This window comes from Platichthys flesus, chromosome 1, assembly GCF_949316205.1.
Source record: "Platichthys flesus chromosome 1, fPlaFle2.1, whole genome shotgun sequence".
NCBI lineage: Eukaryota > Metazoa > Chordata > Actinopteri > Pleuronectiformes > Pleuronectidae > Platichthys > Platichthys flesus.
In genome coordinates this window covers 1,260,593-1,276,575 of record NC_084945.1, presented here as the reverse complement: position 1 = coordinate 1,276,575, position 15,983 = coordinate 1,260,593, and the positions used below count along the sequence as shown (strand labels likewise).

General features: G+C 47.4%; 1 protein-coding gene and 1 pseudogene across 1 annotated transcript; both read left to right on the top strand.

The window, feature by feature from the left end:
- Window positions 1–105: 105 nt before the first annotated feature.
- LOC133956786 (USP6 N-terminal-like protein) lies at window positions 106–12,975 on the top strand. Its single transcript, XM_062392097.1, has 14 exons — window positions 106–555; window positions 2,655–2,728; window positions 4,033–4,118; window positions 4,212–4,251; window positions 4,877–4,957; window positions 5,401–5,508; window positions 5,693–5,802; window positions 7,028–7,076; window positions 7,377–7,497; window positions 7,592–7,686; window positions 7,812–7,877; window positions 9,327–9,426; window positions 9,837–9,989; window positions 10,588–12,975. Exons 2-14 carry the CDS (start codon window positions 2,663–2,665, stop codon window positions 11,292–11,294), a joined length of 1,782 nt encoding a protein of 593 aa, XP_062248081.1. The 5' UTR covers window positions 106–555; window positions 2,655–2,662; the 3' UTR covers window positions 11,295–12,975.
- An 873-nt stretch (window positions 12,976–13,848) lies between these two features.
- LOC133956616 (ankyrin repeat and BTB/POZ domain-containing protein 2-like) overlaps window positions 13,849–15,983 on the top strand; it is a 12,835-nt pseudogene continuing 10,700 nt past the window's right edge.

Below are 15,983 nucleotides of genomic sequence, written 5' to 3'. Positions count from 1 at the left end.
AGACACACAAACACTACAAACAGACACAGCAACCACAACAAATACAAAGAGACACACAACCACTACAAATACAAAGAGACACACAACACAAAGTGACCACAAACAGACACAACAGCTACAAAGAGAGAACAGCTACACACACCCGCACACACACAGACAGAGAGCCTGCAGTACCGGCTCTCTCCAGCAGAGGTCGGCAGAGCGGGGAGCTTCTGTGTCCCTCAGGCCGGATCTGACGCGTCTCTCTCGGCTGCTGCGGCTCCAGTCTGACCCGCTGCGGCTCGGACCAGGACCCGCGAGCTGCTCGGTCCGCGTGCGTGTGAGGCAGTGTTTGTGGCACAGTCTGCGCGTGTGTGTGATACTCAGCCTGTGTGTGTGTGTGTAAGTGTGTTTTAGAGCGTGTGTGCGCGTGTGCGCGTCTGTGTGTGTACCCATGGATGAGTCTATTGTTGTCATCCCGGTGCTTCGCTCTGTGACCGGAGGATGCTCCTGACGAGCCGGAGCTCGGAGCTCTGTTCCCGCACAGCAGACACAGAACCGCCGCGGTGCATCACGGTAACTATTCTCCTTTATTCACTCTGTTATCTTTATTTTCTTCTGTGTTTTATTCTCATTAGAATGAAATGATCTCGCGTGAGGTCGTAGCATCGTCACTAACCGTAGAATCTCCGCTCATCCCGCCGGAGCCCCCGGGTTTGTGGACCCGCAGAAAGCGAGATCCGAGCCCCGCGGAGCAAGTCGGTACCGAGCGGAGCTGCTGAGGAACCGGGTCCGTGAACGCATCAGTCTGGGATACAGTGAAGGCAGCATCAGCTGTGGCCTGCAAAACACACACACACGCACACACTAACACACACACACACACACACACACGAGATGGTCCAGCTCCACTCAGGTGAACCTTCTCTCCTGGTGACCTCTTCAAAGTGTGGTTCTGCGTCTGTTAAAGTTCAGACAGTCACTGGCGGGTTCCAGGTCTGTGGTCTCTGCTCATGTCAGTGAGATGTAGCAGCTCCACCAGGTCGGACGTGAACCGTGTGTTTGATTTGATTCAGATTTAAAAGGATGAAACGACCTCAGCTGAAGGTGGAGATGTTTGTTCTCCTGACAGGATGCTGCTGGTTTCAGTGGATCTGTAGAAACTGATTCATGAAGTCAGACTCTTCACCACAGGCAGCTGTGTTTCAGTATCTTGAGTTTGAACGTGAGGATTTTTCTCTTTCCACCTCCGTCCACAAGTCACAGGAGTGAAATCTGACTCAGGTCCAGTTTAATGAGGTCATCACTTCAGACCAGATGCATCATGGGTGGACGCTCTGTGGATAAATCACCCATCATGCTTTGTTTTTGTAGCTAACCAGAGAAAAAGTCTTATTTTCGGCTTTGTCGGTTGGCCTGTTGGTTGTCCCGTCAGGTGGAGCGCGTCCTGCATGTAGGCCTCCACCCTCCATCCGGGCCTCCACCCTCCTCCGGGCCTGCACCCTCCTCCGGGCCTCCACCCTCCTCCGGGCCTGCAGCCAGGGCTCCTCTGGGATTCCGGGCGCTGACCACATGCAGCCGCGGCCACATGCTTCAGGGTTTGAGTCCGAGCGTCTGCACAGCCTCCGCCGGTCTGAAACCAGATTCCACAGTTTCTCCTCGTGACTTTGATCTCTTCAGGGTTTGATGGATCAAAGCATCATGTGACCAAAACCAAAGTATCTGAACCGACAACAACCCAATGACCCAAACTCTCCTGGATCTGATGTTTACAGAAGGAATCATCAAAACAAACAATTCCCAAAACCCTGAAGGTTTGGAATCAGGAGAGTTAACATGAGAAGTGTTGGGATCTGACTGCGTCCCCCCACTCAACACTGGATATTACCCATGATCCTTTGCTTCCTGAACCTGAAGAGCTGCTGCTGTAACAAATCCACAGAACTGTTCAGAATTCTTCACATTGTAAAAGTTTCCTGATGAGTTTTGGAGATAAACTCTGGTTTTTAATAAACTTTAAGTCTTTTGAACTGATCTCAGTTCAGCTCCACTCCTCAACTTGCTGCAGATGATTGTGAGTTCTCATGTTCTTCAGGTTTTATGGAACCTCAGTGACGTTCTGATGATTACAAAAAATGTGAAGGAACCTGAACTCATTCCGTCCTCCAGCTGCTGTGGATCCTCACGTTTCTCTTTGTTCTCACTTTCATTACATAATCCTGCTTTGGAGAAATTCCTAATCCACATGGTTTGCGTGTCTAGAGAACGACCGGTCATTGGTGAGGACCCTGCACAGAGGAAGTAGATTAATCTGGATTAATACCCTCGCTGCTTTGTGGTGGGATGATCTACCAGCGGCCGTCTGGATCCAGCTGGGATTGTGTGCTTTGTTTTAAAAGAGACTTAAGTAGCTCAGATAGAGGTGATGATGTCATAACACGTCCTGTGAGCAGAGGAAGTCAAGAAGCTTCACTTCCTGGGATTCTTATAAAACCTTCTGACTCTGCAGCTCTTCAGTCTTCTTGTGTTTTTTTAATCTGTGTGATGGATGAAACCTGCAGAACGATGCTCACTGGAAACCACTTCTCAGATATTACTCCTCAATATATTCCCCTTCCATCGTCCTGACTCCTGGTTGCAGCTGCTGAGATGTTTCCTCTGTCCTCTCTCTGCAGACTCTGTCATGAAGAAAGACATCGAGACTCTGATCGCAGAGGAACGCGCGGACATCATCTTGAAATATGACACGGTGAGTTACTACATGTTTATACAACAGTACTACTGCAGGAGCTCGTCCAAGATTTACACCAGAAGAAATAATGATATTTATCTTTAATTTATATGAAATATTAATATTTTTTTATCGTCAGCATTTAAAAGAACTACATGTTTGGATGATTTAATGTGTGTGTGTGTGTGTGTGTGTGTGTGTAGGAGGTAGCGTTTACACTTGGGTGATTTATGGTTAAAAAAACAAGCATGAGAAGGAGGTTCAGTGTACTCTGCATGTGTGTGGGGGGGCAGTGTGTGTGTGTGTAGGAGGAGGTGAGTACTCTGTCAGTGTGTTAATAACACGTTGTGTAATAACCTGAATTATCCTCTTAGAATCAGAAATGAAAAACATTCAGATAAACTACGATAAACAGAGAGATCTGGTCGGAGGTTAAATTTAGCTCAGCAGCTCGGGGCAGCGGGATGACGGGGGGGGGGGGGGGGGGGGTCTGTCTCACCACAGCCTCAGCAGTGACACACTGTGTCCTGACTGACTTGACACTGACCCCCCCGAGGCCCAACTGTCTCCTCACGGGACGACTCAACGACATCTGTAACTCAGGTCGGGTCGTTTTTTCATCCATTTTTAAAATCCAGACAAGTTCGATATCATATGTTTATTTCACCGGATGTTTAATACTTGAAACATTCAGGTCAGATCCCGTGAAGGTTCGAGGTCCGACCTCGCTCGTCTCAACCCTCACTGGGAGTGTGAACCCAGTTTGATCCTGGATTCAGTCACTGGTTGATTTGAGTTCAAATCTGGCTCCGACACTCGATGTCTCCAAACTGCCTGAGTGGGGGGGTATTTTTAGTGTTCTCACTTTCATGACGCTGACATCACTCCCGGGGCCTCAGGGGCCTCGGAGCCCCCCCCCCCCCCTCCTCTCGCTGTGAGCAGGAGGCTGATTGGCTGCCGTCCAGTCAGGCAGACAGCCACTCAGCAGTGGCCTCGGTGTTGTGTCAACACTGGAACCTGATTGGTGCTTAAATGGATTTTCCATGATCCAAACGTCAGAGCTGCAGCTGAGTTGATGTTTGTGTTTCTCTGTCGAGTTCAGTTTGACTGACTGAAGGTGTTTGTGTTAACTGCTGCTCGTGTGTTTGTGTGGATGTGTAACCCAGAACTATTCTTTTATGTGAGGCAGCAAATCACCCCCGACCCCTAGAGGGCAAACAATATGATGATATAATAATAATTATATATATATATATATATATATATAATTATACTACTTACTATATTGAACTAAATAGAGTGTGTGTGTGTGTGTTTTCCAGGGCCGGCAGGGGGGGGTGGAGATCGACCCTTGGGAAGATGCCGACTACAGCGTCTACAAAGTCACTGACCGATTCGGCTTCATGCAGTAAGCCCGTCTCACACTGTCCCTCCTGGTGGTGGCGCTGTGCAGCCGTCTCTGTCAACTTTGTTTTCTGATTCTGTTTCATTATTTTTCCAGTGAGGACGAACTACCGGCCCGGACGGCTCATGAAGAAAAGGTAAAGACTCCGGAGATGTCACAAATCAACTCTCTGCAATCTGCAACTCCTCCACTAGATGGCACTAAAGCCTACACAGTTTACCTTTTCAGTCAAAGTATTAAAGTCAATGTGTTTTGTCCTAATGACTGATATATTATTATATGTTGATGTTCGTGTTGTAGCTGCTGCTGGTGGAGCTGGATTATATACAGTCTTATTGACAGATTAGAATTTAACACCTGTCTATTCACCTGTCTGTCTCTCTCTCTCTGTCTCTCTGTCTGTCTGTCTGTCTGTCAGTCTGTCTGTCAGTCTGTCAGTCTGTCTCTCTATCTCTCTATCTCTCTCTCTCTCTCTCTGTCTGTCCGTCTGTCTCTCTGTCTCTCTGTGTCTCTGTCTTTCTCTCTGTCTGTCTGTCTGTCTGTCTGTCTGTCTGTCTGTCTGTCTGTCTGTCTGTCTGTCTGTGTCTGTCTGTCTGTCTGTCTGTCTGTCTGTCTGTGTCTCTGTCTTTCTCTCTGTCTGTCTGTCTGTCTGTCTCTCTGTCTGTCTGTCTGTCTGTCTGTCGGTCCCTCTGTCTGTCTGTCTGTCTGTCGGTCCCTCCGTCTGTCTCTCTGTCTAACTGTGCATTTTGTCTCATTGACAGTTGAAGCAGCTGGAGATAGAGAGAACAGAGAAATGGCTGAAGATGGTGAAGAAGTGGGATAAATACAAGAGCAGTGACCGGGTGAGTGGCACAGACCAGAGCAGCTCTTTATTAGATCTTTATTTAAAAGGTCTGTTATTCACAGGACAGAGTGTGAAGTGTCTGTAGGTCACATTTCACAGTGAATCACCAAAACTCTCAAACACGTGCGGAGCTGCCGACATGTGGCTTTCACCGTTGAAGGTATTTTAAATCCATCCCTCCCACACAGGTAAACAAACCAGTGTATGTTATATTCACAGCAGCTACACACACTCACACACACACACACACACACACACACACACACACACACACACACACACACATACACACACTGTTCGCTCAGGGATGTGAGAACCCTTTGCCTCGTTCCTGTGAACAGTGTCGTGGGCGAGCTGTAGGTGGTTACACTTCTCATCTTCATCTCTCTAACCCTTCTGGCTCGGTGCTGATGTTCCTCTTCCTCTCTCTCTGGCTGTCAGATGGTGAAGCGGGTCTATAAGGGCGTCCCGCTGCAGCTCCGGGGCCGGGCCTGGGCCCTGCTGCTGGATGTGGAGCGGGTCAAGAGGGAGAACGAGGGCAAGTATGAGGTCAGTGTGTTAATAATCATATTCACTTTATTTATACAGCTCCTTTAAAACAGGATTTACAAAGCAGACACAAGAAGCTGTAAAAATCCATTCACACAAAAGACAATCAAGGTTTTATTATGAATTCTGTACTCACCTGTATCTGAAGGCTCCTGGTTGAAGTTCTCCTCTTGTTGTTCCTCAGAGGATGAAGGAACAGGCCCGACTCTACTCGTCTGAGATCAAACAGATCGACCTGGACATCAACCGGACCTTCAGAAACCACCTGATGTTCATGGACCGCTTCGGAGTCAAGTAAGAGACGAGTGCTGGATGTTCAGTATCTCCACAGAGGACAGTGGGTCAGAACTCTACTGGGTGATGTTCTAGTTACAGATATAAACTCAGTAGCGTCCAGTTCATGTCCAATCAGGGAGCTCGTTGGCTGTCAGCTGATGGTGAATCAGCCTCTTTGGTCCTCAGATGGTTGAGATCTGGGCCACGACTCCGTCTTCTCTCTACACTGTTCACCATGTGACTAGTTTCTCTATCACACAAGTCAAATGCTTCTCACATTCAACACAGTGATGCTGTTTGAAGGAGTTATATATCTAGACATTAAATGCAGATAAATTAAAAACCGACAGCTGATTCCAGTCAATGTGTCTCCCCCCCTTTCTCTCCACACGAACTGTGGACAACCAAAGCTGCTCAAACCTGATTGGTCAAACTAGAAACACAAACCAGAACCTTCCAGCCCTAGAATCAGTTTACAGATCATACCCGAGTGAGACTGAAGCATCAGAACCTTCTGGAACCTTTTACATGAACTCAACTTTAATGTGTAACAGGATCAATTTGCAGTTTCTTCCTTCAAACATGAAAAAGTGTCTGTGAAGATCCTCAGAGGTCAAAGGTCAGTGGACAGTGATGCAGCGTCGCTTCGTGTCCAGGCTGTGATGTGGAGGGTTTCAGTTCAGATGATTTGAGGAGGAAGAGAAGTGGAGACACTGTGACCTGGGAGTGAACCGGGCCCAGAGAGAGAACCTGATCCTGAAGGGCTGTGATGTCACTGACAGTTTAATAGACCGCAGGCCGGTTCTGGAGCGGAGGTGGAAAATCTGGGGCAGTTTTCAATATTTAATACGAGTTCAGAGGCTCTGCAAAGAACCGAGGGTTTCACAAAGACAGAGAGAAGAGGTGGAGTTCTCTCCGTCCTGTGTTCTCTGTTTAGGAAGTGTTCTCTCTCTTCTCTTGTCTGTGTTCTGTTTGTTCTCTTCTCTTCTGTGTTCTCTTTATGCAGGTCTCTTGGTTCTCTGTGTTCTCTATGAGACTGTGTTTCAGACAGAACTGTTGATGGTTCTCTGTAGGAACCGTTTGAATCACACGGCCTCAGTGGCACATGATTCATGGGATTATTGAATATCATTTCTCTTCCTCTCCTCCTTTTTTACTCCCTTCATCCTACGTTCTTTTATACCTCTCCTACTCTCCCCTCCTCCCTTGTTTCCTCTCCTCCCTCCCCTCCTCCTCTCTTCAGGCAGCAGTCCCTCTTCCATGTCCTCTCAGCGTATTCAGTCTACAACTCAGTAAGTAACTGGTTTTCTCTCCATCACAAGAAAAATTTTAATTCCTGTTTAACATTTTAAACACATTTTTCAACTTTATTCATCATTAATTATTTCTTAATGACTCAAAAGACTTTGTTCAACCACCCCCCTTAAAAAATATCATATTTTTAATTATGAAATCAAAAGTAATAAGGTCTGATCAGGGACCTTCACAGCAGTCGTTCAGGATCTGCATTTACCTTTTTATTTCTGTTGAGGTGATAATAAAATCATCTGTGGAAACTGGATGTGCTTCATGTCACTTCCTGCTTCCTGCAGGAGGTGAGCTACTGCCAGGGGATGAGTCAGATCGCCGCCCTGCTGCTCATGTTCATGAACGAGGAGGACGCCTTCTGGGCCCTGTCGCAGCTGCTGACCAATCACAAGCACGGCATGCACGGTGAGATGACCTCATCGGGACGCTGCTCCCTGGTCACGGCTTCTTCAGATTTATATTACGTGAGATTAAAAACTCTCTCTCTCTTTTCCTAAAGGCTTTTTTGTTCCCGGGTTTCCCAAACTCCAGCGATTCCAGACACATCACGATCAGATTATTTCCAAACTCCTCCCCAAACTGAAGAAACATCTGGTGAGGTCACAGTTACACAAGAGTTTCACCACAGAGAGCGATGAACCCTTTGTGATGACGTCTCATGTGAGATTCTGTGAGTTCACTGATCCTCACACTTCCTCCACGTCTCTCTCCTCTCTCAGGACAGGGAGCAGATGTCTGCAGGGATCTACTCCACTAAATGGTTCCTGCAGTGTTTCATTGACAGGGTGAGGAACCTGAACTGATCCATGTTTTCCATCTTTATCCACTTCTCATCTCAACCTGTGTTGTTTCCATCCAGATGGGAAAAAAGCTTGGTTTCCCAAGATGAACAGTAGGTGGCGCATATTTCTCTGGAGGAAAAGGTGCATCAGGGCGACCACACGAAAGGTCCTGATATTCAAACTCCAAACAAACTAACTATACTTAATGCAGCTTTGTTAAGATAATCTTTAATTGGCAAAAACCACAGACTGTGAATACAGAAAGACGACGAGTCTCTAAAAGTGAAGCTAAAGCGTCTTGATCGCCCCCTGGTGGCTGGCTAGGTGTTTATATTGACAGCGAGAGGAACCTTCTCGATTCATGTTCTTTATCTTTGTCCACCTCACGTCTCACGTCCTGTTTCCATCCAGATGTGAAAACAGTCAAGCAACAAAAAGATATCAGTGACATGACAGCTCCCTGACATGAGGCTTAACCCTCAATCTCCCCCTGGTGGCTGGCTGCAGAATAGCTCATAAGCCCTGCCTCCTCCATGTTAGCAGATGGGACACGGACCATACAATAAGTAGACGTTAACTAAATGTTTCAGGTCGTTCTTATCTCAGTTTGGTTCTTATTAGATATCTGATGATATAACAACAGGCTGAGAGGTTATGATTGACAGATGAGACTGACTCACTGTGTGTGGGCGGGACCTTGATACCACAGCTCTACTCCATGATCACTGGTGCACAGACTCAAGAAAGTTTTGTTTGTATCGAAGGTTTAATTTTAGTACAGTGGAGACGTGTAAAAGATTTTTACTTAGGTTGGTCTATGTCCCATCTGCTAACATGGATGAGACACGGTTTACATGACCTATACTGCAGCCAGCCACCAGGGGGCTACCAGGACACTTGGGCTTCAACTGAACAAGGTCATGAAAACCTCTATGTTTGCTGTATCCTTTAAAAATGTATGTTCAATGTCTCCACACTGTTTATATATTAGATTCATTGTTAGCATTAGCGTAGCTTCCAGGTGATAGCGCCACCTACAGCAGCTTCAACAGAAGCTTCAGATTAATGTTAAATTCAGCCTGAAAACCAAACTGCAAGTTTTCCCAAGAAATACTGACACAAGAAAAACTGTAAATTATCGTGTGATAATATTTCATGATTTCAGCAGAAACAGTTCCTGGTGATATCTGAGCTCTGGGATGTTACATCAGAACATTAGGAGCTGTTAGGCTGAGCTGCTATTAGTCTCCTCTGCCCACAATCCTGTGGTGGAGGTCTGGCAGCGCTCGGCTGCTGTCAGCACTTCCCTGCTCGGCTCAGAGGGGCCTCGGGGCCCCTGAGGTCTGGGAAGGAACCAAACAAACCTCCTGACTCCGGCCAGGACCGAGGGCTGCATGAACGTGGAGATAAGTGGCAGTAATGTGGGGACGTGTTGTGTCTGTGATTCTACAGACGCCGTTCACCCTGAACCTTCGTCTGTGGGACATTTTCATCCTGGAGGGAGAGAAGCTGCTCACCGCCATGTCCTACACCGTCCTGAAGGTTCACAAGAGTAAGAGACGACCACACGTTCCACACAGAACATCAATCATCTGCTCCGGCTGAATATTTTACCTCAGTGGTTCCCAAACTAAGGGTCTAGACCCCCCCGGCTGGCCACGAGACACAGGAGGAGGGTCACAGGACGACTTCCTGACATCAGATACAATTAAAAACAATTCTCAATATCATAGTTTAGACGTATTTGTTCCAAAAGACAAAACATACGAGGTAACTTAAAATTATAATCATGCAAATAATCATCAGTCTCTGAGAGCACTGGCTGTTCACTGTGCATCTGCATGTGTGATAATAATGTGTGATACTTTGTTGTCCGATCCCCAGGAGGACGTTGTGTTTTGTTGCAGTTGCTCCGATCAACAATAGAAATATATCCAGACTCTTATTTCCCTGTTTGTGCAGAACGTCTGGTGAAGATGTCTCTGGAGGAGCTCAGGGAGTTCCTGCAGGAGAGAATCGCTCAGACGTTCTTCTACAGCGACGACGTGATCGTGGAGCAGCTTCAGGCCTCCATGTCTGAACTGAGGAAAATGAAGCTGGACTTTCCTCCTCCAGGTACAGAACCTGAGTCACAGAACCTGAGTCACAGAACCTGAGTCACAGAACCTGGGTCACAGAACCTGAGTCACAGAACCTGAGTCACTGTATCTATACTGATACCTTACTTTGAAAAAATCACTCAAATTCATGCAAGAATACAAGTTGTAGTTCTAAACAGAACCAAGTGTGTGATGTGAACACACATTTCTACATAAGGACGTGATATGGGTCAGAGGAGCTCAGGGAGGTACTCTCTATCTTTACCGTTGTGACCTGCAGGGGGCGCCAGAGGGGAAGTCAGAGTTCCTCTCATTCTTCCTGTTTATGACACTACTGATCAGAGACTGTTTATAAAGATCTTTGTAGACTCCGAGTCCAGAAACTGAATAAAATGAGGAAGTGGCTGAAACCGCTTCCTCTTATATGGTTACTTAAAACAAAACAAGATGGCGCTGGACAAAGTGAGGTTTTCAAACAGCAGCTCACAAACAGACGAGTGACATCACAGCTGTTTGAACTAAACAGATGTTTAGTTTCTTTCATGTATCGTCTTCATAAAGTAAAAACCTCAACTCACAACTTGTGTGTTTGTATCTGCTCCTGTTGTTTCCAGGGAAGCCGGACGAGCTGCCTCGGAAGCCTCTGGGCCAGGAGCTGCCGGTGCTGCTCAGTCCGGTCCCAGTGAAGACGTCCTCCGCCAGCAGCTTCCCCGGAGCTGGACTGAGCCTCCACATCATCTCCCACCAGCCCGACTCCATATCCCCGGACCAGAGCCCCTCCAAGGACCCCAGGGACCTGGAAGCTGCAGAGGAGGCTCCGCTACCTTCTCCAGACCCCATCATCATCCACAGCCGGGCGCCGCTCAGCCCCGATGGGTCTCCGCTGATGGGGCCTCCGCCTTATCAGCCCCCGGGGAGCCCAGCGGTGTTCACAGCGGATCAGCCGTCCCTGCCGGACCCCCATGGGGATGGAGTGAGACCAGATGCAGCAGCTGCCACCTCTAGGCGGATTGCAGATACACTCTCCCCTGACTCCTCTGCAGCTGGCGGCACTGACCACGCCTCCAGCGGCACTGACCACGCCTCCCGTGTCACTGACCACGCCTCCCGCGGCACTGACCAAGCCTCCCGCAGCACTGACCACGCCTCCAGCGGCGTCCCACGGACTCTGTCTGCGCCTGTAGTCCAGGGGGCGTCGCCCGGTTCGGTCCTGGCTCACTCTGGGAGTCTGTCGGCGGCTGAGGACGGTTTTCCAGTCGAGCTGCCAAAGCGGAACTGGAGTTCAGCCCCAGAGGAAACACAGACGCCGGATGTTTCATGAAACCACGACTCGCGGTGATTGATTCACGAAGTTCCATCTTTGTTTATTTGATCATGTGTCAGTTTTGGAGGAGAACAACAGAATTATCAGTCAGATCAACAGTGTCGAGCAATAACTGCTTTAAAATGTGTTTTCAGTTTCACGTTGAAGATCTAATCTGTCAACAGCAGAAAATCTGTTTTCAGGCAAAGCAACAGCAGCAACATTTTAAAACTTCTGTCCCTTTTTCAGATGTGGATGGAAACACAGTGTGAGTTGATAAAGAGGTAGAGGGAGGTTACTCAGCAGCCGGCCACCAGGGGGCGATGCAGCCGGCCACCAGGGGGCGATGGAGACGCTTTAGCTTCAACCGTCTTGTTGTCCCTCATTATTTACAGTCTGTTGTGATTTTCAGCTAAATTTGTTCTGAATCAGTTGCATTGTGGGAAGTGTAGTAAATCTTTGGGAGTTAAAGTCAGAAATTCTCAACGTACCGCTTTAATTTTTTTAATATTCTTTCTTTTATTAAATCTTTTTCATGTCGTGGATGTAAAACGTTGATACATCTGTGATCTGGTGTCAGTTGACAGAACAACAGGTCAAACGATCGATGATCCTCAGAGGAGTGAAAACCTCGACCTGTACAGAACAGGTCCACTCACTCTTTACCCTCCACTTCATATTCCTCTGTTCAGTGGTTCTTCTCACTTCTCATGAACACAGTTCGTGATCAGTGAAGATCTGTGCTGGTTCCCAGACTCCGTGAGATCAGAGGAGCCGACAGACGTCAGGAGTTCATCTGACGTCCTGTCACCTGGGAACTGAGACGCCTGAAGAAGCTCCGCCCTTCACAAGACACAAAAATAAACCTTTTCTAGTTTTGTAAAGTTTCGTCAGAGAACAGAATGTTTGATGCTCGGCCTTTGTAAATCGTTTGCTAGCAGAGTTACAGTTTTATTTTTTGTAGTATCGTCTCAATGCCTTATTTGAATCGGCTTCAGTTCATGTGTGTGACGTCCGTGCACAGCAGAGGGACTGAGAGGATCTGATTGGACGGGACTTTCCTCTGACGCAGCGAGCTGGCTCACTGTTACGATTGTACACATCCAGACCTTTTGAGCTCTTTTCAAATACGTGGATCTCTCAGTAATTTATTGTTTTGTCCTGATACAGAAAGCTCATTTAAAACCCGTCCTGGTCCCGACCCGGAGTCTCTGCTGCCTTCCCCCCGAGGAGCTTGAAGCGTGGAGTGAACCTGGTTCTTAATCTTAAAGAAACTCAGCAGGAAGTAGACGTCACAGCTTCTGTGGACTTTGTGTTTAGAGAGTTCAGTATTGTAGAAGAGTTTCTCCATTACAGAGAAGGAAACTCACTTTGTGCTTAGGAATAGTGAGAGATCGACCTCTTTTGGTCGGTTTAGGTAAAGCATGTCTTTCTTTAGAGCAGAAAAGAGATGATTTGAACTTTTAGATCAGAAAATCAGATCGAAAAATCTTGTGATTTGAGGCCATAACTTTGAATTCTGTGAATATGTTTTGGCTTTTATGACGTTTGACTGAATCTCAGTGTGGAACTCCGGATCGTTTGAATTCAAGTTAAACATTTAACAGTTTTATTATAAGTTTAAAGAAGCAGAAACTTTCCCAGGACTTTGAAGAGGTTGATGAAAATCTGGAGGTGAAACAATACAACTTTTATCATCCTTGATTGTCTGCGTGATTCTTACTCTTTTTTAATCTTTAATAGAGCACTGGTTTTACATTTGATTCATTTACAGTGATTTCCATCTCGACCTGGACATTCACTGAACTGGTACTTTCCAGGTACTTTGCATTTCTCTCTCCCTCTTTCAGGATGTAAGAACAATAAATAAAACCTGTTTCCAGTGGGTCACCGCTCCAGAAAGCCTCAGTTTACTGAATCAATTGGTTCATAATTTGATTAATTGCAGATTTGTGCATTTGGTTTTGCATCCTGATGTAGAGACTTAAATCCTCAATTTAAAAACAGAATTATTTTAGTTTACATTGAGCTAATTTGTTGGAAAACTGATTTCTTCTGTCATTATACCAAAGAACAATGAGTTTTTAAAATGCCTCAATATTCATATACATATTAAGAAGCGAATATTGACATGAACCACAACCACCTCTTCATCTGTGAAACGAGCATTGTGGACTGAGGTCTTTTTTACCAATGACTCTTTAAATGTAGATTATCATAGTGAGACAAACAAATACCAGCAGCATAAATCTGTTGCAATCAAAACTAGTGACAGCACCAAAGACTTACTTTGTAAAAATAAGTTGTAGAAAATGGTCATTCAGATGTTTTACTGTGGAACTAAGATGCCTGCGGGTTAGAGCTTGGATACAAGTAGAGAACCTGGTTCTGACTAAGCGTTAAAATTCATCTCTCCTGTGTCTGTAAATCTCAAAGATTCATCAATTTAGTGTGATTTACAAAGTGTTGTTAAGTGATGCTAATCCTCAGTTATGCTAAGCTTCAGATAAACATGTCTTTATTACAGAGAACAGATCAAACAACACAATTAGACTCGAGACTGAGATTTACCGGTATTTTATTTTCTCACCACATTTGATCAGAAGCCATGACATGAACCTTTCACAGCTGTACATGTTGAAATGATGTGAAAGTGTGTTTCTAAGATTGTTGGTATCATCCAGTCAAGATTAAATCTGAATAAACTACATTTTTATGTTTATAATTATATTAAATTAATTTAGTTTGTAAAGAAAGCAGTGTTGTAAATCTCCACCGGCTGCACATCACAACTAAAACCTTAAACCAACCAATTCAGATTTCATGAAATTAGAATAAAGTTTGTTGTTGGATCTAAGTTTCTGATCTTTGGGAGAAGATCTGAATTCCACCTTTATCATGGTTTTATTTTTAAAGTTGTAACCAAATGATGAAGATGAAGATGAAGAAGGCCTCACCTGCTCAGCTCCTGCACGAGTCAGTCTGAGCGGTGAGCTCACGGTGGCGCTGTGGAGCAGTCACCTGCTGCTGGGCTCTGATTGGTCCATGAGAGTGAAGCTCCTGGTGTCCTGGGGACTTCTGGCTCAGTCTCGTGCTGCTCCTGGTTCCAGCTCCTGAGGTTTGATGGGAACGTTGGTCTGCTTCTTCTCTGTGGTTTCAACTCTTCCTCCATCATGTGCAGCGCTCTGGAGCTGAGAACCCTGGAGGACCTGACCCTGGATCCAGGCTATGTGCCCGGGGACCCGTGCACGTCCCTCAGCCTGTCCTCCTCCGGCAGGTCGGGGCAGTCTCCGCCGCACACCAGCACTCCTCAGCGGGGAGCCTGGTGGCAGCACGCCGGCTCTCTGAGCAGCAGGAACGGCAGCTGGGACACGGTGAGCACGCTGCCGGAGGACGCGGCGGACATCCTGGCCAAGTGCCCGTGCCTGCCGGAGCTGGAGGAGTGTCCCTGGAGCGAGCAGGACCTGCGGGAGGTCGTGCGTAAAGTGCCCGGCGCGTCCCTCACCGGGGAGGCGGTGCGCCGGCTGTCCGCCCTGCTGGGGAGGGCTCTGCTGCGGGTGTCCCGGGAGGCGCAGCGGCTGAGCGAGCTCCACAGCCGGTGCACGCGCCTGGAGGTGCAGAGCGCCGTCAGGCTGGTGCTGAGCTGGAGTCTGGCCGAGCAATGCGTCTCCTCCGCGGTCAGGGCCGTGTCCCAGCACTGCATGAGCTCCGGAGACACCGCGCGCCAGCGGGGCAAGTCCGCGCGCTGCGGCCTGACCCTGTCCGCGGGCCGCTTCTTCAGGTGGATGGTGGACACGCGCGTGTCAGTGCGAGTGCACGAGTACGCAGCCGTGTGCCTGGCGGCCTGTCTGGAGACTCTGGCGGAGGAGGTGACCAGGAGGGCGCTGCAGGAGGCCAGGCAGGCGGCGGAGGAGGAGCAGGAGCGGGGCTGCGGGGGGCCGTGGAGCCCGGTGAGCGCGGAGCTGCTGGACGGGCTCGTGAACAACGACCCGGAGCTGTGGGGCCTCCTGCAGGTGTACGAGCATCTGATGTGCGGGAGGAACGCGCACGGTGAGCGCAACACGTTCATCCGTTTCAAAGTTACATTCATGTGTTTAACTTGTTGTTGATTAACTGTCAGATTGACTTTTTAAAAACTTGAGGAAGTGTTTTTATTTGTGTGTTTACTAATCAGTTTGAAGTCTCCTCTGTGACGTCACATTGTCTCATTCATGTTTTATATCATTGGGTTTTAGATTAACTGAACGAACCCTTCAAACCAGGTTGGGTCTTATGATTCTGTGTTAACCTCACATGTTGACGTCGTATCTGAGATAAGTTCGCTTCCTTTGTGGAGTGGAGACGTGTCATCCATCTTTATTCAGTCATTGATAATGATGAACAATAATGATCTCATCATCCTCCCCCTTCCGTTGGTCCCAGCAGCTTGACCCCAGCAGCTGAGTCTGAGACCTCTGGAGAGAAGCTGGGCCTCACACTCAGGTCCATGTGGACCCAGGCTGGTGTCTCAGGCAGGAACACTGATCAGAAAGTAGATGAGATGATAATAATAGATGCTGAGAGTTTAAGAAGTTCTCCAGCAGCCTGGAGAGAGAGAAGGGAAAACCCAGAGACAGGAAACAGGCATTTTGGTTAATAACAGACATGGAGGTGGAAGATGGCTCCTGATAAACGAGTCACTGGGATTATACTGTACAAACATTCTCT

Bases quoted from the DNA above. Each gene is read 5' to 3' on its own strand.
- LOC133956786 (XM_062392097.1), top strand. From the start codon at position 2,663: ATGAAGAAAGACATCGAGACTCTGATCGCAGAGGAACGCGCGGACATC. The intron at 7,077-7,376 runs GTAAGTAACTGG...TGCTTCCTGCAG, and splicing joins CGTATTCAGTCTACAACTCA to GAGGTGAGCTACTGCCAGGG. The intron at 7,878-9,326 runs GTGAGGAACCTG...GTGATTCTACAG, and splicing joins TGCAGTGTTTCATTGACAGG to ACGCCGTTCACCCTGAACCT.